The sequence below is a fragment of the Primulina eburnea genome, chromosome 2 (assembly GCF_022965805.1).
Source record: "Primulina eburnea isolate SZY01 chromosome 2, ASM2296580v1, whole genome shotgun sequence".
NCBI lineage: Eukaryota > Viridiplantae > Streptophyta > Magnoliopsida > Lamiales > Gesneriaceae > Primulina > Primulina eburnea.
Window position 1 is genome coordinate 9,102,909 of NC_133102.1, and position 22,205 is coordinate 9,125,113.

General features: G+C 35.6%; 1 protein-coding gene across 5 annotated transcripts; it reads right to left on the reverse strand.

Annotated features, from left to right (window-relative positions):
• Positions 1-7,340: 7,340 nt before the first annotated feature.
• On the reverse strand, positions 7,341-10,800 carry LOC140822931 (probable arabinosyltransferase ARAD2). Of its 5 annotated transcripts, none has more exons than XR_012116069.1 (4): positions 10,694-10,800; positions 9,095-10,419; positions 8,156-8,734; positions 7,341-7,610 (listed from the first exon to the last, which is right to left on the reverse strand). XR_012116069.1 is itself a non-coding variant. In XM_073183925.1 (4 exons), exons 2-3 carry the CDS (start codon positions 10,049-10,051, stop codon positions 8,225-8,227), a joined length of 1,467 nt encoding a protein of 488 aa, XP_073040026.1. In that variant the 5' UTR covers positions 10,052-10,419; positions 10,694-10,800; the 3' UTR covers positions 7,341-7,610; positions 8,180-8,224. The 5 variants fall into 5 exon arrangements, 3 of the variants coding, with proteins under 3 accessions (XP_073040026.1, XP_073040024.1, XP_073040023.1); XR_012116070.1 differs by having other exon boundaries at positions 7,341-7,700; XM_073183925.1 differs by having other exon boundaries at positions 8,180-8,734.
• Between the last annotated feature and the right edge of the window lie 11,405 nt (positions 10,801-22,205).

A 22,205-nucleotide genomic window follows, 5' to 3' on the forward strand; every position in this document is an offset into this window, starting at 1 on the left:
CTTGTGTAGCTCGAGTCGAGAGGAGTATGGTACTTCGTTCAAATTCGAATTCTGATGAACGGTCCTTCCACAATCGCCAATCAAAAAGGTGTAAGGATTTTTTATCAAAATCTCGACCTCCTTTTCTGAAATTCTGAGGGAAAACATGTCATTCCTCTGTATATATACTGCATGCACTTCATGAAACGTGGCATCATTTTTCATGCAACACGCATGACCGTGGGTGCGGTGAGTGTAAGGAGCGCGGGTGCGCTCAAGCGGTGATCCTAGCCATTCTCTCGGCAGCTCAGACCGCGGGTGCGCTTCTTGCAAGACCGCGGGTGCGGTGTCATCAGCGCGGGTGCGCTCCGTCTAATACCGCGGGTGCGGTGTGTCTACGGGATTTGTACTTCATTTTCTGCACATGCACCGCGGGTGCGGTCGTGCTAGCACCGCGGGTGCGGTTGTGCAACTTCTAAATTCTAGTTTTCTGATCATGCAACACCTGGTTTCTCAAATCTTTCTTCCCTCATTGCATGTCATGCATTCTCATATCTTTCGAGTCTTACATTAACGAAGATTAACAATCTTGGTTTATCAATTCTATAATTCTTGGGCATTACATTCACGCACCAGAAGAAAATGAAAGATATACACCACACTGTCGGGAGCTTCAAGTGATCGCAATTCTGGAGATCTCGTGCGGGCTCTTTCCGGTCACCTCAAATCAGAAGAGTACGCTTCTCGACCGTGCTATTTCCGATGAACAAACTCAGAGATTCCAAAATCAGAAGGTAAATCGAGGTAGTTGGAAATTTCTTATTCCGAAGATTTTTCGAATTTCGGATTTTGTAGGTAAAATATGTGCGTGAAAAATCAAACACTCAAGCCGTCGGATATAGAAATCGGGTTCGGTGGCTGTCTTGATGTATTTTCGATTATTTTTTATTCTTTATTTATAATCTTGAATTGACATTGAATTGTGGCCTGAGTACACGTAACTTATCTATTTTCTGTTGTTAAAATTTGGATGCATTCTGGGAATTTATTTAATTAATGACTCAAGCAGATTATCTTATTTTGAATTTTTCATCAATTGTTTGCCGACTAAATAAAATATCAAGTCACTTGGACTATTGCCATAAATTTTAATGTGCAATATCTATTCAATCGGCAGTTGTTCTTTTATGGAATCCAACTACTTGTTATTACAAACATTCCAATCGGCGGCTATTTATTGAACAGGCTATTAATTCTCATATACATATATACGTATATGTATATAAAATGTTTTGAAAATTTGAACTCCATGTCCAAAAAAAAATTGTGGAATGGAACATTTGACATTTTCGTTTTTTGTAATATATCGAATTTCAATATTTCAAAATGGCTATTTAAAATTTAATAATCTTAGAGGGAAGATTTGACATTTTCTAATTCGATTTAAGGTGAAATTTGAATGGTAAGAATTCTTTTGTCCCATGCAATTTCCTTTTTACGTGTGATTACAAGCTTGGATTGAAATACTATACATGTTCTAGTTCCAACTCATTTTGCTATGCACAGGACCATAGTCATTATTGTACTTGTTTTGCTGAGTTTTGACAATGGTGAGTTATAAATTATTAATTGTTTGTTGTTATAATATTTTGTGTCTCCATGCTGAAAATTTTTGTGAATTTTTGTACATTTTAGGGGAAAACATATATTGTCTTTGTTGGACGTGAACCAGGTATTTATGATACGTGGGGAGAAGCATCTTCTAAAGTTACCGAACATAAGGGTGATGTCCACCAGTCTTTCAAAAATAGAGATGAGGCAGAAAGAGCTTATGACGCATTTATGGTAAAACAAGCTGCAGGCACTTCTTCCAACTCTAGTGCAAATGAAAGTTCAAGTTTACCTACATTTTCAAGTTCAAATACGAGGAGAAAAGTTTCGCAGACAGAAAAAATAAAGAAGTTGCAAGGGATAGAACAGAACTTGGATGAGATAAAGAAGAATTTGGAAGCGATTGAGGAGAATTTGAAATCTCTACAAATTAGTGACCATGATTAAATATGTTGTTGGAAGTTGTTACCTTTGTTTAATTGGAAAATACATTATCAAGTTTTAGTCATTTTCTACGTACTTGTAGCAGCAGTAAGCAGCATAGGATAAATGGGTAAGACCTAAGACATGTTGGTATGTGATGTTTATATTTAAGAATTGTGGAAATTTTTTTTTTCTACATAAGTTTATATCCGAGCAAATGGAGCTCCATCTTACAAACAGCATAAACATGTAAAACTCAAGCAATCTCTCAAAAATACGCCCCTCGTGCGAAACTTCTATAGCCATTACAATCGAAGCAGCACAGAATTGTGTAGAATTTTCATTCAACCCATTGTGAATTATTAAGGTCATAGAGCAAGCAATTCAAGTGTCTAGAAGTATTGCAACATGTGTTTGATTAGCAACAGTGCATAAAACTCGTGGTACGAAAGGATAATGGCTCATGAACTTCAGTATGTTCTTCTCCTTCAGAACTAGTCCTCCTTTTCCAAGTTTTTTAACCTTCTGCTTTGAAAACCTTTTCAAGCTAAGCATTTTTTTTGCAATGAAAAGACGAATTTTAGGAGTAACAAATACTAAAAACGTTCGTCACCCAGTTAAGATTGTGCCAAAGGAAAAAGGTTATGTAAAGTTGCGATGGCAGATGAGTGGAAAGCTTTTTTCCCATGTGATGTTGTCCAGTGCCCTAAAAAGAGTAGTGCCAAATTTGAAAAATTAATTTACACAAAGTAATGGGGAAAACAAACCTGAGTCTGCAACGAAAATGGAGCATCTTTCCAACAAAATATATAATTAAAGTTTAACTTTAATATAGCACAAACATTTTAGAGGAAAACATATGTAATCAAAATTTAACACCATACAAGTACCAGCAGCAGAAACATAAATACGTACAGATTAATTTCAGTCATCAAAGCCCATTCTAGTTGTTCACATGTTTGTACTACCTGTAAATATGAAGACGATGATTAGAAAAATATTATCAAAGAAACAAAATTTAAATGCTAAAATAATTTATGTATTTGAGTTACCATCTATTGATCCAAAATTTTCTTCATTTGAGTTCTCATCTGTGTTATCATTATTTACAGTTGACCTGATAAACGAACTTTGTCATCCGTACTAATATTAAAGAAATTATTAACTTTTTTAAAAAATAATCAATACATACCCGTCTTTCAAATTTGGACAGTTGCGTTTGTCATGTGACATACCTCGACGCCCGCATCCACGACACTTTCTGCCCCTTGATGTTGAATTCTCCTTCGATGATTTTAGTCTCTTCCCACGTCCTTTTGTTCCAATTTCTGAAGGATCAATGATACCAATGGCTCCATCCGAGGTTCTCCTACTTTGAATTCCACTGCATAATGTTCTATTAATATTCATTTCCTTTGTTTTGCTATCAATAGAATCAAACTGTTCAGCCAAGAAGTTTGTCCCCTCATCACTGAAAGATACAACATCAATTAAAGATGAAGCTTTACAAGATAACCTCATATGTCTAGACGTCAAACACCTTTCTGGATCGTCGACCACATTTTTCTCAGCAATAGTGTATAGTACGCTAATCTTTGCATCTTTTGTCCACCGTTTGAGTATATACTGACCAGGTAAGTGGAACACTTGGTTGATACGAAAAAATGCTAACATATGCCTTCACGGAATACCCTCAAATTGAAATTTCATGCGACTACATGATATATCGTCTCTTTGTATGTCATGCGTAAGCAGCCTATGTTTGGCAGAAGAAAAACCTTGAAAATTAATGACATTGTAAACCCCAAACTCAATTCCGATAGATGCTTGTTGCACATAATAACCATGACTCAGACTGATTTCATTTTGAAATTCCAACCATTTATTTTTGGTATACATTCACCATTTGCAATTTCATTGGCCAGTTCGATTTAACCTTTGGCCGCTCGTTCATATCAGTATGATCGGCAACTAACTCATTGTGTCTTTGTTGTCAAAGTGCCTTATTGAAACGAATTACAAAATCCACCAATGAGTTCTTGCTACAGACGTACCTCTTGAAAAATTCATGTGAACTTTCAGACATCTGACTACTTTACATTCCTGCAGAAAATACATGGTTGGAATATGTCGGCACCCACTTATGTCGCAACTCAAACATCAATGACAGCCATTCATTTTCTACCAAGTTAGCACAATTCATAACCTCTTCCCATGATCTCTCAAATTCAATAGAAGTCGTAGGATGTACAATGACATTTTTTATGCTTTGATAGTGGTCACGGAATGTCACCGGGTTCAATTTATCTGGGAATTTGTTTAGAATGTGCCACAAACAATATCGATGTATTGTTTTAGGGAAAACTTCAGCTATGGATTTCGTCATAGCAGGATCCTGGTCAGTTACGATCAAGTTTGGTGCTCCTTTAGGCATGGCTTCTAGAAACATATTAAGCAACCAAACAAAAGAATCAATTTTCTCATCACTCAAAAATCCACAACCAAAAACAATGGTCTGATGATGATGATTAACTCTTACAAATGGTGCAAAAATCATCCCATATTTTTTGGTGTTATACGTAGTATCAAACACCACTACATCACCAAATGCAGTGTATGCCCTCCTTGATACAGGATCCGCCCAAAAACACCGAATAAATCTATTGTCTGAATCAGTCTCGTAATCAAAAAAGAAAGTTGAACTCTTGTCTTTCTCAGACAGAAAGAAATCAATCAATGTTTCGGCATCAATACCCTTGTGCTCATCCCTAAGCGTTTTCTCGTAGTCTCTTATATCTCTTTCTGTGCAACCTACATGTTCATGCCCTCCAAACTCTATTTCAAACAATCACATTTGTTGACAAGTAGGTACATTCGCTTCTGCAAACTATTGACTAAGTGCTTTCTTTGCCGCAGAAATAGTACGATGTGAGCGTAACAAATGCACCTTTGAAGGAGTTGATAGTGGATGATTATGACTTTCCATGAAGGTATTAACAACCCAACCTAGACTAGTTTGTTCCTTCACAACTGAAATCTTTGACTAACATCCAGTTCTAATATCACCACGAGCTCTTTCCTTTACTGGTTCATCACTTTTTGATTGTTTACTCCATCTGATTGCATCTGTATGTCCTTCTTTAAAGCATACAAATTTTTTCCAGATAATTTCTTTTGTTTTCTTATTTTTTTTGCTATTGCTCATTCTTGCACTAAAACCAGATTCTCGTGTGTATTGTTTGTAGAACGAAAACGCCTCCTCTAAAGATTCGAATTTCATCCCTATTTCTGGCTTTTGATTGTCTCCAACTTGGGGAATGTATGCAGTTCATCGCCGCTGTTTTCTTCCATTCTATAAATATGAAAATAACAAAATTAAAATTGCTACACATACTATGCTGGCTAGCTCGACAAACAATTGATGCAAAATTCGAAAAATTATTTTAACGATATGCTGCCTAGCTCGTGCAAAATAAGATAATCTGCTTGAGTCATTAATTAAATAAATTCTCAGAATGCAGCCAAATTTTAACAACGGAAAATAGATAAGTTACGTGTAATCAGGCCACAATTCAATGTCAATTCAAGATTATAAATAAAGAATAAAAAATAATCGAAAATACATCAAGGCAGCCACCGAACCCGATTTTTATATCCGACGGCTTGAGTGTTTGATTTTTCATGCACATATTTTACCTACAAAATCCGAAATTCGAAAAATCTTCGGAATAAGAAATTTCCAACTACCTCGATTTACCTTCTGATTTTGGAATCTTTGAGTTTGTTCACCGGAAATAGCACGGTCGAGAAGCGTACTCTTCTGATTTGAGGTGACCGGAAAGAGCCCGCACGAGATCTCCAGAATTGCGATCACTTGAAGCTTCCGACATTGTGGTGTGTATCTTTCATTGTCTTCTGGTGCGTGAAGGTCGTAGGTGGAAAGTTTTGGTAGCTCAACGGACTGTCGATGAAAAACGTGATAATGATATTATAGGCTAGTGAGTAAGTAACGTAAACGTAGTCGGTAACACTTTCAGATGTTTTTAATGTACGAATTTTACTGTAATCGGAGAATATTATGTTGTAGGAGAAAGAAACTCTTATAGTTCCTACTTCCTCATGCTTGTCATAAGATGTAAAATATCAATTTTGAGATAAAATTTCGAGTTTGAAAATCAATTTTAACAAAACCCTCTCAACAAAAATAAAGCATAAAGGATATCCATCAAGAACAGGATACCAAGACTCTTATTTTTGGAGCATAGATCGATAAAATATCTCAATTCTAAAGTGGTTTCTGCATAAAGCAAATTCTTTGTATTTTCAGGAATTTTAGTTTAAATTATTTTGGTGGAACATTTATTTGGTTTTAGGAATGTTCACTTTGCCGCCGTTGCCATCCAATGTAACTTTGGTTGGCTTGCCTATCAATTCTACGATGAAATGTCAATTCTTTCATTCAGTCATTTTTTTCCCTTGCGATCTTTCTACAACATCAACATAATAAATAGGAAATATTATAAATAATAATAAATAGGAAATATTATTGTCTCTTTGTAATTTTAATTATATATTTGTTCAATTTCAATCTTACCAATTATCTTTGGTTTTGTTATTATAATTTTAGTCTTTTTTTCGACATACTGTTAATGTTTCACCATTGCACTGCTGATCCTAGTTAAAAAAAGACAATAATTGCCAAAATTTAAAACATACAAAACTAAGGATGAAATGTTATAATATAGATTATCAAAATCGAAAAAAAAACAAAAAAATACAAAACTAAAAATATAATTTTCTTCGATAAAAAATGTTATAGTTTTAAAAAAACATAATTAATAATGTAATGATCGCTTAAACTCCAACGTGTTCGAGGGCGACTTGAGCTCCTTCCAATTTATATACAGAAATATTTACTTCTCTATTTTTTTCACTGGCCACACATTCAGATAGATGTGTCATGCACTAGCGCACGCGAGCGCGCGCACACACACATGTATCCTAACTATGGAATCTTTGGTAAGTAATAGTAATAAAACGCTCGAAGCAAACACATGAATTTGAACCATTTTTGGTAACATTATCCTCCAAATTTTTGAAACTGGTCTAAAAGCGCAAAGGCAAAAAGACCATGATTGTTGAATGTGAGGAACCGAGGCAAGATTCTTGGCTTCTAAACAATGATGCTTTCCAACATTCTTTTATTCAAACCTGTCAGCTTCTTCTAAAACAGTTTCCTATTGCTACTTTGACAGGCTCGTGATTGGGATAAATCTTCTCTAAATGTTATGGGACCCCTTCGGTACTTTATTGCTTTAACCACACAAGAAAACAAGATGCAAATATGGCATTAGAAACACAAAGAGCACAGTTCAAGACAACAAATATTCTTTCATCATTCTTTTTTTTTCAACAAGAAGTTTTTGTAGTGCAAAATATGAGCCGCTTGACTTGCAAGATCATCATCCTTCTCATATTTTTTTGTGTTGGGTGCTTGTGTATTCGAACGGACAGAGTCTTCGGATCGAGAAGTACCCATATTCCAAATCTTGATGCCTTGCAAGAAATGAATGTGCCTACGGGTCTCGCCCCAGCACCTGCAATGAGTTTCGCTTCATATCAGTCGGGAAAAAGAAGGTTTCGACGAGGGCCAGACCCTATTCACAACAAATGTTGATGTATATATGCTGCAAATTCAAAGGCAGAAGTCAATGTAGAGATTATAATGGATGCAGAAAGTAAGGGTGATCAATTTTTGTTGCTTCTACGTTTAAACAATTGTTTTTTTTTCTTTTTTCAATCGTTTATGTTGCTTTAAATGAATGCCCTTTGTTAATATAGAAACCTCATTTAATGTAACTCGGACAAGTATGCAACAATTATATCAGATATTATGGAATCTTAGTTCAAATCTCCTTTTGATATTTCTCTAGCTTTTGATGATTTTGCCATAATTCTCGTTTGTTAGACCAACTTGAAAATAAGAACCAACAACTTGATCTACAAATTCTAATCAAGAATCCCATATGAAATTTGTCTGAGTAAATGTTTCAACACAATGTGCCTAAAAATGGTATGGTAAAGAGGCAGAGAAACATAAACATGAGAATCAAACTTAGTCTTCATATTTTCAAGCACTTACCACCAAACTTGTTAATGCAAATACCGTATTTCTGATTCCGAGCGAGCAGTTATGAAGTCAGTTGGTTCCTTAGACAATCTGAGATCTTCTGTACCTATTCTTCCGGTGAACGTTCAACTGAGTGGATGATTTTTTTCGATTAACTGACTGCCAAATCATATCGACAGCATCACACTGCTGACTTGGATATTGGTATTCAAAGTGTTTGCTAACTTCTTTCAGTCTTTCCCACATTTTGGTCCATTTTGCTCGTGTGACACCTCTGAGATAACTCAGGAGGTGACCCTTTTTCACAGCATCAACAGCACGTACAAATATGCAGAATTCTGAATAATCGAGGATGTCTTCAAATGGTAGCTCAATTTCGTCACTAATTATGACAGGAACACAGTGACTCGCAATAGCATCAAATAGACGGTTTGATGAAGGTGTATCTCCAGCTATATTCAGGCAAAATTTGGACGACGACATCCCTTTGCTAGCCTGCTTTATCCCGTTTGCCTGAGCACTTCCGAATGCGAAGTGTACATCTTTCTCGTCCTTAAGAAGGTAGTATAGTTCTTGTCGAATCACACCACCCTGAGCACCCAACAAATATCCATGAATACAATATATTTGTTAGTATTAGTTGTTCCAAGCACTCTAGCGTAAGCTATCTCAGAGCAGGAATATGTGGCAGTTACGATTCAGTTTTCACAAATCTTGGGTGACGAAACAAAAGATAGATGGCCTTATCATTTACACTTTTGATAAGCAAATCCACATTCCCGAAAGCAAAGAAAAAACACATCAAGCACAATTACCATTTGTTATTCAAGCCAGCCATCTAAGGATAAGTGGTAAGCTAATTTGAACCACATGTCATACGAGCATTAATCATAACCAAAACAAATATCAAAAGAGTTTCTTAATAATGGCAAAGTAGATACAGAAACTTACATCTTTCCGATAAATTGCTCCTTGAAAATACACCAACGTGGGTCGTTCACTAAATGTAGCTGAATCCACAGATGGAACTGTCCTTACCATATGCTTGTAAGGAGCAATTATATCCTTGTCAAGGTTTGCTATTTCAACTGGGTATCTCCCAAAATCTGAAAGCACAAACATTGCTGAACCGAGCTTTTTCCGAGCAACCAGCATACTGTTTGGATGGTGGGCTACAATCAAATGATCCCTCCCACCCAATCGCTTCCACTCTTTCCGACCTCTCAGAAAGTCCACCAGTCGTTCTTGGAGCAACCTATTGACACTTAGCATTTGCTTCCCATGACGATTCGAATGTCGGTTATAACTCAAAGATGAGAAAAATGGAACAAATATTACATCCGATTCGCTTGAATTGTGCACTCTAATTGCACCACACGGCCTCGTTACATCTTCAGTAACCGAGGCAAGAAGATCAAGAGTCAGCCAGTACTCTGTACTATGCTGTAAATTCAAACCACCAGGGTAAGATGGTATTGAATTTTTGTAACTCACATTAGGCCATATCTGATTTTTTCCTCCCTTCCAGCCCAATAACCCAAAGTGAAAATCAGTAGGCAAGTCATACATATACACCTTAAGACGAGCCCGACCTTTGTTACATAACTTCCTCTCATACTTCTCCAGTTCCTCTACATTATTCATCGGATTAGAAACTTGATTACCCACTTCTTCACTAGCAATGTCTTTTATCTCAAAAGTTTCGATCAGGGACATGGGAACATTTGGTTTTGAATAAGTCGATGCATTGTTAACAAAAATAAACTGAAGAACTGATTTAGTTATGAAAGAATCGTCACTCAACTCAAGAAGGGACAACGAAGAGATTATCAAAAGCGACACCGAAAATGCAATTAGGAATGAAAGAAGCCTTGAGGGTATCATTCTTTTTACTGAAACCGAAGACATCGCTTAATCTTTTAAATAGTGAACAAAATTTATATTTTTTTACCAAGATCAAAGGAAAAGTTACTTTACATACGGATCCTAAATCCCAAATTTCATTTGGCAATCTTCAATAAAAAACTATAAATAAATATTTTTGGAGGCTACATGCAAAAACCAAAAAATCTTGCCGTCACTAAAGAGGGATTCTAAAGATATTTGCAAGGTGAGGGATTCCTTAACAAATTTGATATTTTTACTATCCTAATTCCAACAATCACTCTCCTTCTTCATCAACCCCCCAAGCAAAAATCAGAACTCAAATCTCTTGTCACCTCAAAAATCCTCTTTAACACATACGCAAATACAGTAAAATTATCCAAATATTCAACCTGCAGATGTGAAACAAAAACACAGATACCATTTAGTGTTTTCATTATTTACAGCTCCGCAAAAAAAAAAAAAAAACACACGCTCATATATATGCACAAAGACCGGTATTGGTAAAATATGAACAACAATAATACGCCAAGAATCCGTTCAGCCCAGAAATAAACATATGCATAACAGTAAATGTTTGTTGCTTTTTCATTCATTTGGATCATCAAGATTCATAATTTTTATTGACTGAAAACTGAAAAAGGAAAAAGGTGGCAAAAAAATTACCTTCAGCTGGAGCGGAGAATCTCGTGTATTTCCCAGTTTCTAATCCTCTCTGATACAATTTGTACTACGTATTTATTTTAAATACAAAACAAATTGACTTAAATGCCACGATATATTAATATAAAGACAAAAATTTGTGTGCGACGGTCTCATGAGTTTTATTTCGTGAGACAGATATCTATTTGGGTCATTAATAAAAAAGTATTATATTTTATGATACAACTATTACTTTTTATTGTGAATATGGGTAGAGTTGACCTGTCTCATAGATAAAGATCCGTGAGATCGTGTCACAAAAGACATACTCTAATATAAAATATACATAATATTATTTATATAATCAAAGGGGACAACTGGTAGAGTAGGTCGAGAAGGCTATTTGCGTGTCCGCAACTACGTATGACCAATGCGTTTTTCATTATGTGGGTATACGAGAAAAAAGTACACATTTTTTATGTGTAATTTGTATTTTTTAAAAAAAAAAAATTGATCTTGTCAACAATAAATTTTTATTTTTAGTCTTTTATTTTTGAATTTTTTTCATTTTTTGTTCTGAACTATGAATTTTTATTTTTAATCATGTCTCGATCAACTTGTCAGCTTCCGAGAAAAAAAATAAAAAGACCAAATTAAATGACAAAAAATGAAAATTACGAGAGTAAAAATGAAAATTCGTCGTAACACGACAAAAAATAAAAAAAAATATGCATGTTACTAGACTAAATTCAACGCTAACTTGACTAAAACTAGAAAAAAAAATATAAATTACAGGCCAGAAATATAGTTTTCTCGTACATATATCCATATATTTACATAAGGGTAATAGCCAAAATCATCTATCAAGTTTGTCTATTTTGTATTTTAGTCATGAAAATATTCAGATTTGAGTTTTGGTACAATAAATTAGGTTATGTTTTTATTATTTTTCTTTTTTTGATAGATTGTTCACTTGTTCTCGGATAAGGCAGAATTTTATGGTGTCATGACATCGTTTTCTGGTGTCATATCAATATTTTATAACGTCACGTCAGCACTCCAACAAAAAATATTAAAAACTAAAACATAATACATGACCAAAACACAAAATAGACAAATACGTAAGATTGTTTTGACAATATTTCATATATAAGTTTAGCGATCAAATAATTCATCTGTTAATCTTATCAAATAAAGAAAACTTTATTTTAGATATACCTAATACTTTGGAATTTCGATGTGCATATTCATCATAAAATGGAGACTCAGTTAAATGGAATTTGGTGGAGATTCCAACCAACTGGAAAACGTGAATTCGGGCTTTGGTATTTGACCGGGCTTCCCAAATTTTATTTAACGGACAATTCGGGCTTTGGTATTTGATCGGGCGTCCCGAATTTGATTTAACGGACAAAAATGCGCCATTGAGTTGGGCTCGATATTTATTTCAAAGTTCTATAAAATTTTGTCAAATATTTTACCATTTGTGTTAATTATTTGCATATGTACATTACTTTTAACAAGTTGAAATAAACCATATATTAGTAATTCAAATTTAAGTACTTTAATTAATTATTAGGGTGGAAATAATAAATTTAATATATTATATTTTAAAATTTAATTATGGCGTTATACAGCTAGCAGAATTTATCGCAGTTGTTTTTTTTTATGCATTCACTTTTGAAGGCAACCAATTAACCGAGAGTAGGTCTCATGTGAGATCGTCTCACGGATCACAATCTATGAGACGGGTCAACCTTACCCATATTCACAATAAAAAATAATACTTTTAGCATAATAAGTAATACTTTTCATGGATTATCCAAATAAAGATCTGTCTCACATAATACGACCCGTGAGACCGTCTCACACAAGTTTTTGCCATTAACCGAAGAGAAATCCTAGTATCAGTTGTTTTAAAATAAATTTGGATTAAATGAGAAATGTGATCATTTCAACTTTGATAAGATTTGAATTAAACAGACATAATTTTAATTTGTGTGCAACTACTGATGGGTGATAGCAGATTTTTTTTTTTTTGTGATATCTAATATTAAATAAAATAAGGAGGAACTCGATATTAAATAAAAAGATGTAATATTATATAAAAGTTAGTAAAAATGTGGGGTTATAATTCCTTAAATTTAACGATAACAAACAAATTGTTATAGAATTCAGCTGCCTTTTAATGTGTTTTCAGGTACCAGACTGGAGTTCAAGAAGTTTAACCGCATTGTCTTCCAAAACTGGACTACTCAATATTGGATCATATAAGTGCTCAATTGTATTATATGTCCAGTCGTAATAATTCAAATTGGACATCTTACTATCGAACTAGATTTTTCTCAAGCTCAACCGAACTCTGCAAGCCTCAGTGCATTTGGTCTTCGATCTGGACTTCACAAAGTTCAAAACAATCCTACCTACCAGCTTATTTATATCATAAGATTTTTTTAAACAACAATGCACAAGAAACAAGATCATCAAAAAAACTGAATGAAAAGAATTGTTGCAGTCTTCTCTCTCTTAAATATAAATTTTTTCGGAGCCATTTTTTACCATTTATGGCAAAGCGGTAACAAATCATTTAATGCAGAGTACGATGAATCAAGAAATGACTTAACAAATTTTCTTTTGCATCAAATAAATTAGAAGTCGAATGTTGCAAGGATTTGAAAATTAAAATCAAGGGCAAATATAAATTGTGAGTGTTTTCATTCATTTGAGGCTGCCCAAAGCAACTTACAAGTCTGCAAGCTCTCAAATTTCTTAATATTTCCGAACACACTTATTTGAAACGTTTTTAAACTTCTTACATGACATCATGTTCAATTATATTACATATCATCAAGGATCAACCAGGGCTTCTCGTAACTTCTCAAGTCGTTGTTTGATTGTTGTCAAGAGTTGTTGAATCGATTGAATATGAGGATTCATTTACATTTACAATGATGTATTGTTGTTTAAGTAGTACTACGAATTGGCAAGAGATAAGTTTTTATGAGGATTCATTTACATTTACAATGATGTATTGTTGTTTAAGTAGTACTACGAATTGGCAAGAGATAAGTTTTAAATTAAAGTGGATTTGTACAAACTGTTGTAAAATTAAAGTCTTCTAATGAATTAATTCTTATATGGAAGAAAAAGATATTTAGAAGGAATAAATCTTTGAACTTCTGTAAATATCTATGGCAAAAACTTGTGTGAGACGGTCTCACGGGTCGTATTTGTGAGACGGATCTCTTATTTGGGTCATCCATGAAAAGGTATTACTTTTTATGCTAAGAGTATTACTTTTTGTTGTGAATATGGATAAGGTTGACCCGTCTCACGGATTATGACCCGTGAGACGGTCTCACATGAGACTCACTCAATATCTATTGTGTTGCTTTCATTATCCTATTTACTGTTATTTGATTTAATTTGTTAAAAGCTTAATAATTTGAATATATCATTATCCAGATTCTGCCACATCTTTTCGCACTTTGAAAATCATTTTTAATGGTCCAGCCGCATCTTTCCGGTAAAAAAAAAGACTTTTATGGTTGACAACTGTTGATTCTAGTTTGACAACCATCTTAAGCTGTGTAAGGCCTTGTAAATTAATTATCCATTAATTTGACATAATTAAATAATTATTGAGTTAAGGAGTTAAAATAATATTTATGCCAAATAAATTTAGTAAATGTGTTAAAAATATGTATTTTAAAATATAAGAAAATTAGATGATATAAAATATATTTGGAGTTTAAATAATACATAAGAGCCAAATAAATACAAAATAGGGATAAATTGGCCCAATTACTATTATTAGTGAAGAAAGAAGAAAAATTGAAACCCTTTCCCAACCGAACTTATCGGCCACCTTCTGCTCATTCGTACAACCATCGCACTGCTCGGAAATTGGATCTCGACCACCCTGAGCTGGAGCTGAAGACTGAACAGCCAACAACGACCTGAAATGAAGAAGATCGAATTTAAATCAAAGCCAAGCGCGAGTCTTGTTTCCCAGCTGGTTGTGCGCGAGCTCTTGATTTGATTTAGGTGAGAGTTTGGTTAATTTTCTGGGGTATTTTATGACCTTTGAGTTTTTAGTCGAAGCCCTACACCTTCCTTGTGTTTCAGTAGACTTTCAGCTGAGTTTAGAGCTTCTCTAGCGAGTTTCTAGCAAGCTCCAGCCTCTGAACTTCCGTGAGATCACTGGCTGCCGCCTGTTGAGTGAGATATGATTATTAGGTTGTCAGATGTTGGAGTCTCCTAATTAGTTTATATATATTATTTAGAGTTCTTCTCAGCTATATTTCTTATTTTAATTACCGGGGAGATGTCTCATGCATCAGTATGATTATTTGAAGTTGTTGTGATTTTTGATTTAGTTTATATTGTTGACAGCCTTGGAGACTTTATTGAACTGCTTCTTGTGAATTGTTGATTTATTTCTAGTTGGCGCTTGTGTGTAACTATTTATGAGTACATCATCGTCTTCCTTGAGTCATTTTCTTTTATAGGTATTTTAAATTTTTGGTATGTTCTATTTACGGAGAGGTCATGCCGAATTTTTTATATGCCTTGAGTTTCATTTCAATTATTTTAAACCATATTCCGTTGCAGTTTTAAATTAATCAATATTTTTTGATAATTACCTGTAATTATAATAAATGTGCCTCACAAACTAAAATATTTCGAAAAGAGTTTCAAGAATGTATCCTCTATCTTCTAAACACGATCTTAATAAGTGTCAGAGCTAGTTTTTCTCGACTATGATAAATATATTCACGACTTCTTTTAACGAGATTTCAATGTTCTCAAAAGAATACTATGATGATTAAAAATTCGTATGTAGACAAATCTTTCTACCTAGGATGACAACATGTGGTATATCATCATAGATGGACTCATGAAGATCCTCAAAGTTAATTAACATCGCAATCGCAATAACAGAAGATGGAGATCAGATGGTGGAGAAGCGTTGACCTGAGTGGATGAATTAAAGCAAAGAAGAAAGCATATATAGATAACGTTTCCAATGATATTCTATACAAGACTCTAGAAAATAACATGTTTAGCACAATCAAGATGTGTTCAACTGCAAATGAGATCTGAGATAAATTGACTCAGTTGTGTGAAGGGAATGACCAAACTAAAGGGAACAAATGCACTATGGCCATACAAAATTTTTACAATGGAAAAATAAAACCGGGGAAGACCCAACCTAAATGTGTTTGCTGAGTAATTTTGTAGCATTGTTATTGAACTTTTCGCTCTTGACAAAGAATATACTAATCGTGAGCTTGCTTTGAAGGTAATACGAGTTCTGTCAAGAGAGTGGGACGTAAAGACATTGACCATGAGGGAATCAAAATAACACAAGAAGCTTGAACTGGATGATCTTTATGTAGATCTTATCCTAATTAACCTTTTTATTTTCATCAACCACTTGATCAATAACGGCAGAAGTACTCACGTATAATTGCATCATTCATATCATTATAAGAACGTCTAGTAGCATTACACTATGATCCCCTAGTTATCCTTGATAGTGCATGTAAAAACCAATAAATTATGGTTAGCGAACACTACGGTAACTTCAACACATATATCCCGATCGAATACGCAACCATTGGTATGTTGAGAGTTTCAAATAAATTCGATAACAATGTGATGTATATTTGAGTAATCATAGTGGCATCGTATGTACAATTAAGGAAACATCTTTTCATAATGCATTTGTCTTACTATGGCCGGAAATTTCTTGTACTATTAACTAATCAGGATACATTGGATATCAACACATGTAGGTCAGCAGTGAATATCTAACTACAATACGTCGCCTCCTACGTATGTTGGGACTAAACCCAATCTCACCACCTGACGACTCTTCTGGAGTCAATAAACAAGTAAAAGTGCAGTGCTAGTACGTAGAGCCTCTATGTTGTCCCAGGTCAACGGACTAATTTTGTATAACTATAATCGCGAACTAATCCACTCGATAAATGATAATTACTTGGAAAGTCCAAGGTAGGGTTGTTCAGTGCAATCAACATATGATCACTTATATGTATGAGTGGACATCTCTATGCCGATACCAATGAAACATGAAGTTAACATCACAGATGCTAGTATCGAGTTTGAACGATATTTATCACTGTTTTAGGTTACTGAATCAACTAGAAATGAATTTAGAATATAAATTACACTTTCTAATGAATTTCATGATCCAAGTGACTTGTGCACCGTACCTCATGATACTTATATTATATTCAAAGGCTTTATCTATGCAGCTTACATGTATATACAGATAAACTACATGTCATAATGGGATAAAACTATAAAATATTATTAAAATAAATATTTTTTTACATAAAAATCAATAAAGCTCCACTTACAAGTTGACTCGCTAGACACGTACTTTAACAAGAACAATTATACTACTACAAATAATCTATTTTTTTTTAAAAAAAAATTGTGAAATTATTGTTTGTATAATGTATTATTTTTTTTAAAAAAGATACGATTCAATAATATCAAAACTATTTGTCAAATTTCTAGATACATATGTTAATTTATTTTTTGAGATATGGTATTATAGTAATTTGAAAATTAATTTATTTAATAAGATAAGGGCAGTACCACCATTTGTAAAATAGTCAACAAACCTATAGGGATATATATATACACATAAATTTCTTATAAATGTTATAGTAAATTCAGTGACCAATATGCCGCAATAACTGTAATGCCCGGAAATTTAATCCTAATAATCTGTAATTATTGAAGTATAATTTGATATGATTAAGAGAGGATTAATCGAGACACGAAATAAGATTTTATATGAAGGGTGCAATCTTTGAACATAACCAGTTGCGCCCGAGCGGTAAGAAATGACCGCCCGAGCGCCAAAGTTCAATAGAAGCACGTCTTGGATAGAAGATGTGGCGCCCGGGCGGTAGTTTTTGACCGCCCGAGCGCCAAGGTGCATTAGGAAAATGCTTCGGACAGAAAGCTTCGCGCCCGAGCGGTAAAGATTAACCGCTCGAGCGCCGATCAAGATACATGAAATTGTGCCACGTTTCTCTATCATGCAACGTTGGTATATATATATACACATGCTAATCTTCCTCAAAAAGGGAGAACCGAGAAGTAGGGTCAGGAGAAAGTTCACAGAAAATCCTTACGCCTTTTCTGAGAAATCCGTTCGTCTGATTTTGAATCCGACTTCGGTACTGAGTTCCTAGCAACGTAGGCTACAACTGGACGTAAGTTTTACTACATTTTGACATGTGTTAGAATTATGATATTGTCAGAATTGAATGGAACTCATATATGTTGTTCTTGACATATTAGACATCATAGAATCGAAGTCAGATTAAGAAACGGATCGATTATGGAATTGTTATGAATTTTCTGGGGTATATTGATATATACCGGACATATTTGAATTATGATTGGATTACGGATTGTATTGGATATGAGTTATGGATTATAACTGTGATATGAGGATATTGTATTGACGGGGATATTGAAATTGTACCGTTATGTCGTTGATTTTGAATTAAATCAAGATTGATCAGATTGTTATTGATTTGAAAGGTATATTGACATGATATTATTGATATTGTCATTGCCAGACAGATTGTGAATTCAGGACTTCGACTGAGCCAGAAACTGACGAAAGAAAGGTATAAGTCAATGTGGTATTGGGAGATCGACTTGAGTCGGATTAGACTTGAGTTTCCCTAAATCACATACTTTACTTTATTGCATTGATATTTGCATTGATTTGATTGATATACTTGTTCTTTTGAGTTATAGATTGCAGGTATCAGACGAGTAATCTTGTGACAGAAGTGCCTGATAGTGGTGGAATCACCACGGGCACATTGCACGATGTCTCAAGATGGAATATTAGCGATAGAGCTACAGTCCATGACGATTAGGTCAGGACACCGGATGTTTGGTTATATCGAGTAATAGGATTGGAATTCTTCTATTACGGAATTCGATATAGGAACACCATATTTGGTTATATCGAGTAATAGGATCAAGGTTCCTTCTATTACGGAATTCGATTTAGGAACACCACATCTGGAAACCGGGATCCCTAGACTAGGATTGAGTCTAGTCTGAATTGCAGAATTGTAATTATGTTTCAGATTTTGATACATATTACTGTTACCTGATTACATGCTTTATATTTGTTTATATGATTGCATGTTTCGTTGATTTATACTGGGATTTATTCTCACCGGAGTTATCCGGCTGTTGTCTTATCTGTATGTGTACATGACAACAGGTGGGACAGGATCAGGGTCCAGGAGGTGAGGAGAGATCGTGATAGAGTGGAGACTTCGGACTTGGATGTATATAGGGTTTTGACACTTGATATTTAGATGTTGAACCTTAGTTTATTTTGGATGCATGCAGTACATGACTTGTATTGTATTTTATACTGATATGTATATTAGTTTGATTTCACTACGTTCCGCATTTTAAAAAAAATTTAGACCCTGTTTTATAATTGATTAATTAGTCCCAATGATGATTAAGAACTTGATTAGCGTTCGGGTCCCCACAACAGGTGGTATCAGAGCGATAGATCCTTGAGACTGAGATAGGAGCTAGTGAGCGGGGTAGAATGTGTTTTCTTTCCTGCTTTTGATTGCTAGCATGATTTACTGCTTTATAATGCATGTTTATCTGTTTGTCTGATTTGATTTGAAAACATGTATTATTAAGAATGAATCATAGCCGATTCTAGATCAGCAGTAAGATGATCGGAGGAGGACTGAAATAGAACTTTGGGTTGGGGTTGCTAATCCTTTTGATTTCAGATATGCCTCCGAGAAGAATACCAGAACAGAGGAGTACATCGAATCCTCCCATGGATGTGACTCCTACACCGATGGAGAAACTGTTGAAAAGATTTCAGTCTTTTCATCCACCGACTTTGAAAGGTACGGAGAATTCCGTGGAATGTGAAAGTTGGTTGGACGATATTGAAGCGATGTTTGAATCATTGGAATATACTGAGGAAAAGAGGGTGAAACTGATCGGACACCAGTTGCACGATGTTGCTAAACACTGGTGGATTACGACGAAACGGGCATTGGAACAACGAGGTACGGCCATTATCTGGAATGTGTTTAAGTCTGAATTTTATCTACGGTTCTTTCCAGTATCTTATAGGAAGGACAAGGGAGTCGAATTTGCAAACTTGAGGCAAGACCAGTTAAACATTGAGGACTATGTGGCTAAGTTCTCTACACTGCTCCGATTTTCTCCCCATGTAGCTGAACATGATGAGGCCGTTGCGGACCAGTTCATAAATGGCCTGAATCCTGAAACCTTCACCCTGGTGAATACCGGGAGGCCAAACAATTTCACCGATGCCTTGAATAGAGCCAAGGGTGCCGAAGCAGGTCTGATGAGACAGAGAGAGGCTTCGTTTGTGCTTCCAGTATCGGGACAGCAACAACCACCTCCTCGATTTGAAGGTGGCAGCAGCAGTAGCAGGAAGAAGGATTTCTTGAGGGCTAGAGGGAAGCAATTCAAGAAATCTGGAACTAGCTCATCCAGTTCGAGTGGCTCTAGACAGATTAGTCAGGCCAGAGCTATACAGGACCGTACTGTGGTACTTGTGGAGGGAGGCATTCCACAGATCTGTGCCGAGGAATGGTTGGCAGCTGTCGTATTTGTGGACAGCAAGGACACTTTGCTCGAGTGTGTCCCCAGAGGAGTGCCCAGGGATCACAGGCAGCTGAGTCATCGAGATCAGTAGCTCAGACAGGTAGACGACCATCTGCCGTGCATAATTTTCAGCCAGCACCGCCTACTCAGTCACAGCAGAGGCCAGGAGGGGGCCAGACAGTGAGCCAGCCTCCGAGACAGCAGGCCAGAGTTTTTGCTTTGACCGAGGAGCAGGCACAGGATGCACCTGATGATGTTGTGGCAGGTAACTGTTTTATTTCTGGTTATCCTACATATGTACTGATTGATACAGGTTCATCTCATACATTTATATCTGAGCGATTTGCGTTGATTCATTCTTTGCCTATTGAGTCATTGTCTGCAATAGTGTCTGCCACGTCTCCGTTAGGAACATGTTTGATATCTGTAAAATCTGTTAAATCGTGTATACTGCAGTACGATGGGCATACGATTGAGTTAGACTGTATTGTGCTTGGTTTATCTGATTTTGATTGTATTGTCGGTATCGATATGTTGACCAAGCACCGAGCTACAGTCGATTGTTTCCACAAGATAGTTCGATTCAGACCTGAGATGGCTGAGGAGTGGAAATTTTATGGTAAAGGTTCTCGTGCTAGAATTCCTTTGATATCTGCAATGAATATGACTCGATTATTGCAGAAGGGAGCGGATGGATTCCTGGTATATTCAGTTGATTTACTGAAATCGAGCCCATCATTGGCGGATTTGCCAGTGGTGTGCGAATTTGCTGATGTCTTTCCAGATGAGATTCCTGGATTGCCTCCGATTCGAGAGATAGACTTCAGCATTGAATTAATGCCAGGAACAGTTCCGATTTCGAGAGCTCCATACCGGATGGCACCGATCGAATTAAAAGAGTTGAAAGAACAGTTTGAGGATTTACTGGCCAAGGGATATATTAGACCGAGTGTATCTCCTTGGGGTGCTCTAGTATTGTTCGTGAGAAGAAGAATGGGTCGATGAGACTTTGTATCGACTACGGCAGCTAAACAAGGCAACGGTAAAGAATAAATATCCATTGCCTCGTATTGATGATTTGTTTGATCAGTTGCAGGGTCATCTGTATATTCCAAGATCGATCTGAGATCTGGATATCATCAACTGAGAGTCAGGGACTCTGATATATCTAAGACAACATTTAGAACCAGGTATGGACACTATGAATTTATTGTCATGCCATTTGGTTTGACGAATGCACCGGCGGTATTTATGGGATTGATGAACCGCATTTTTCAGAAATATTTGGATGATTTTGTTATCATATTCAATGATGATATATTGATTTATTCAAAGAATATGATTGAGCATGCTAATCATCTGAGGACTGTATTGAGAATTTTGAGGGCGGAGAAATTATATGCTAAACTGTCGAAATGCGAGTTCTGGTCGAAACAAGTGATATTTCTGGGTCATATTATATCGGGAGACGGTATATCAGTTGATTCCAGTAAGGTTGAGGTAGTGATTTTTTGGCCGAGACCTACCTCTGTGCCGGAAATTCGCAGTTTTATGGGTTTGGCAGGATATTATCGCCGATTCATTAAAGATTTTTCGAGTATTGCCAAACCAATTTCGCAGTTAAATCAGAAGAATTCTCCATTTATTTGGTCAGAAGAGTGTGAATCCAGTTTTCTAGAATTAAAAAAGAGATTGACCAGTGCACCCGTATTGACGATTCCTTCAGGTACTGGTGATTTTGTCGTTTATTGCGATGCCTCTCACCGAGGATTGGGTTGTGTATTGATGCAGCGGGGGCATGTGATTGCTTATGCCTCAAGACAGCTGAAACCCCATGAATCTCGTT

Coding starts and splice junctions, on each gene's coding strand:
- LOC140822931 (XM_073183925.1), bottom strand. CDS start 10,051: ATGTCTTCGGTTTCAGTAAAAAGAATGATACCCTCAAGGCTTCTTTCA. Junction 8,735..9,094: donor GAGCAATTTATCGGAAAGAT/GTAAGTTTCTGT, acceptor TTGGGTGCTCAG/GGTGGTGTGATTCGACAAGA.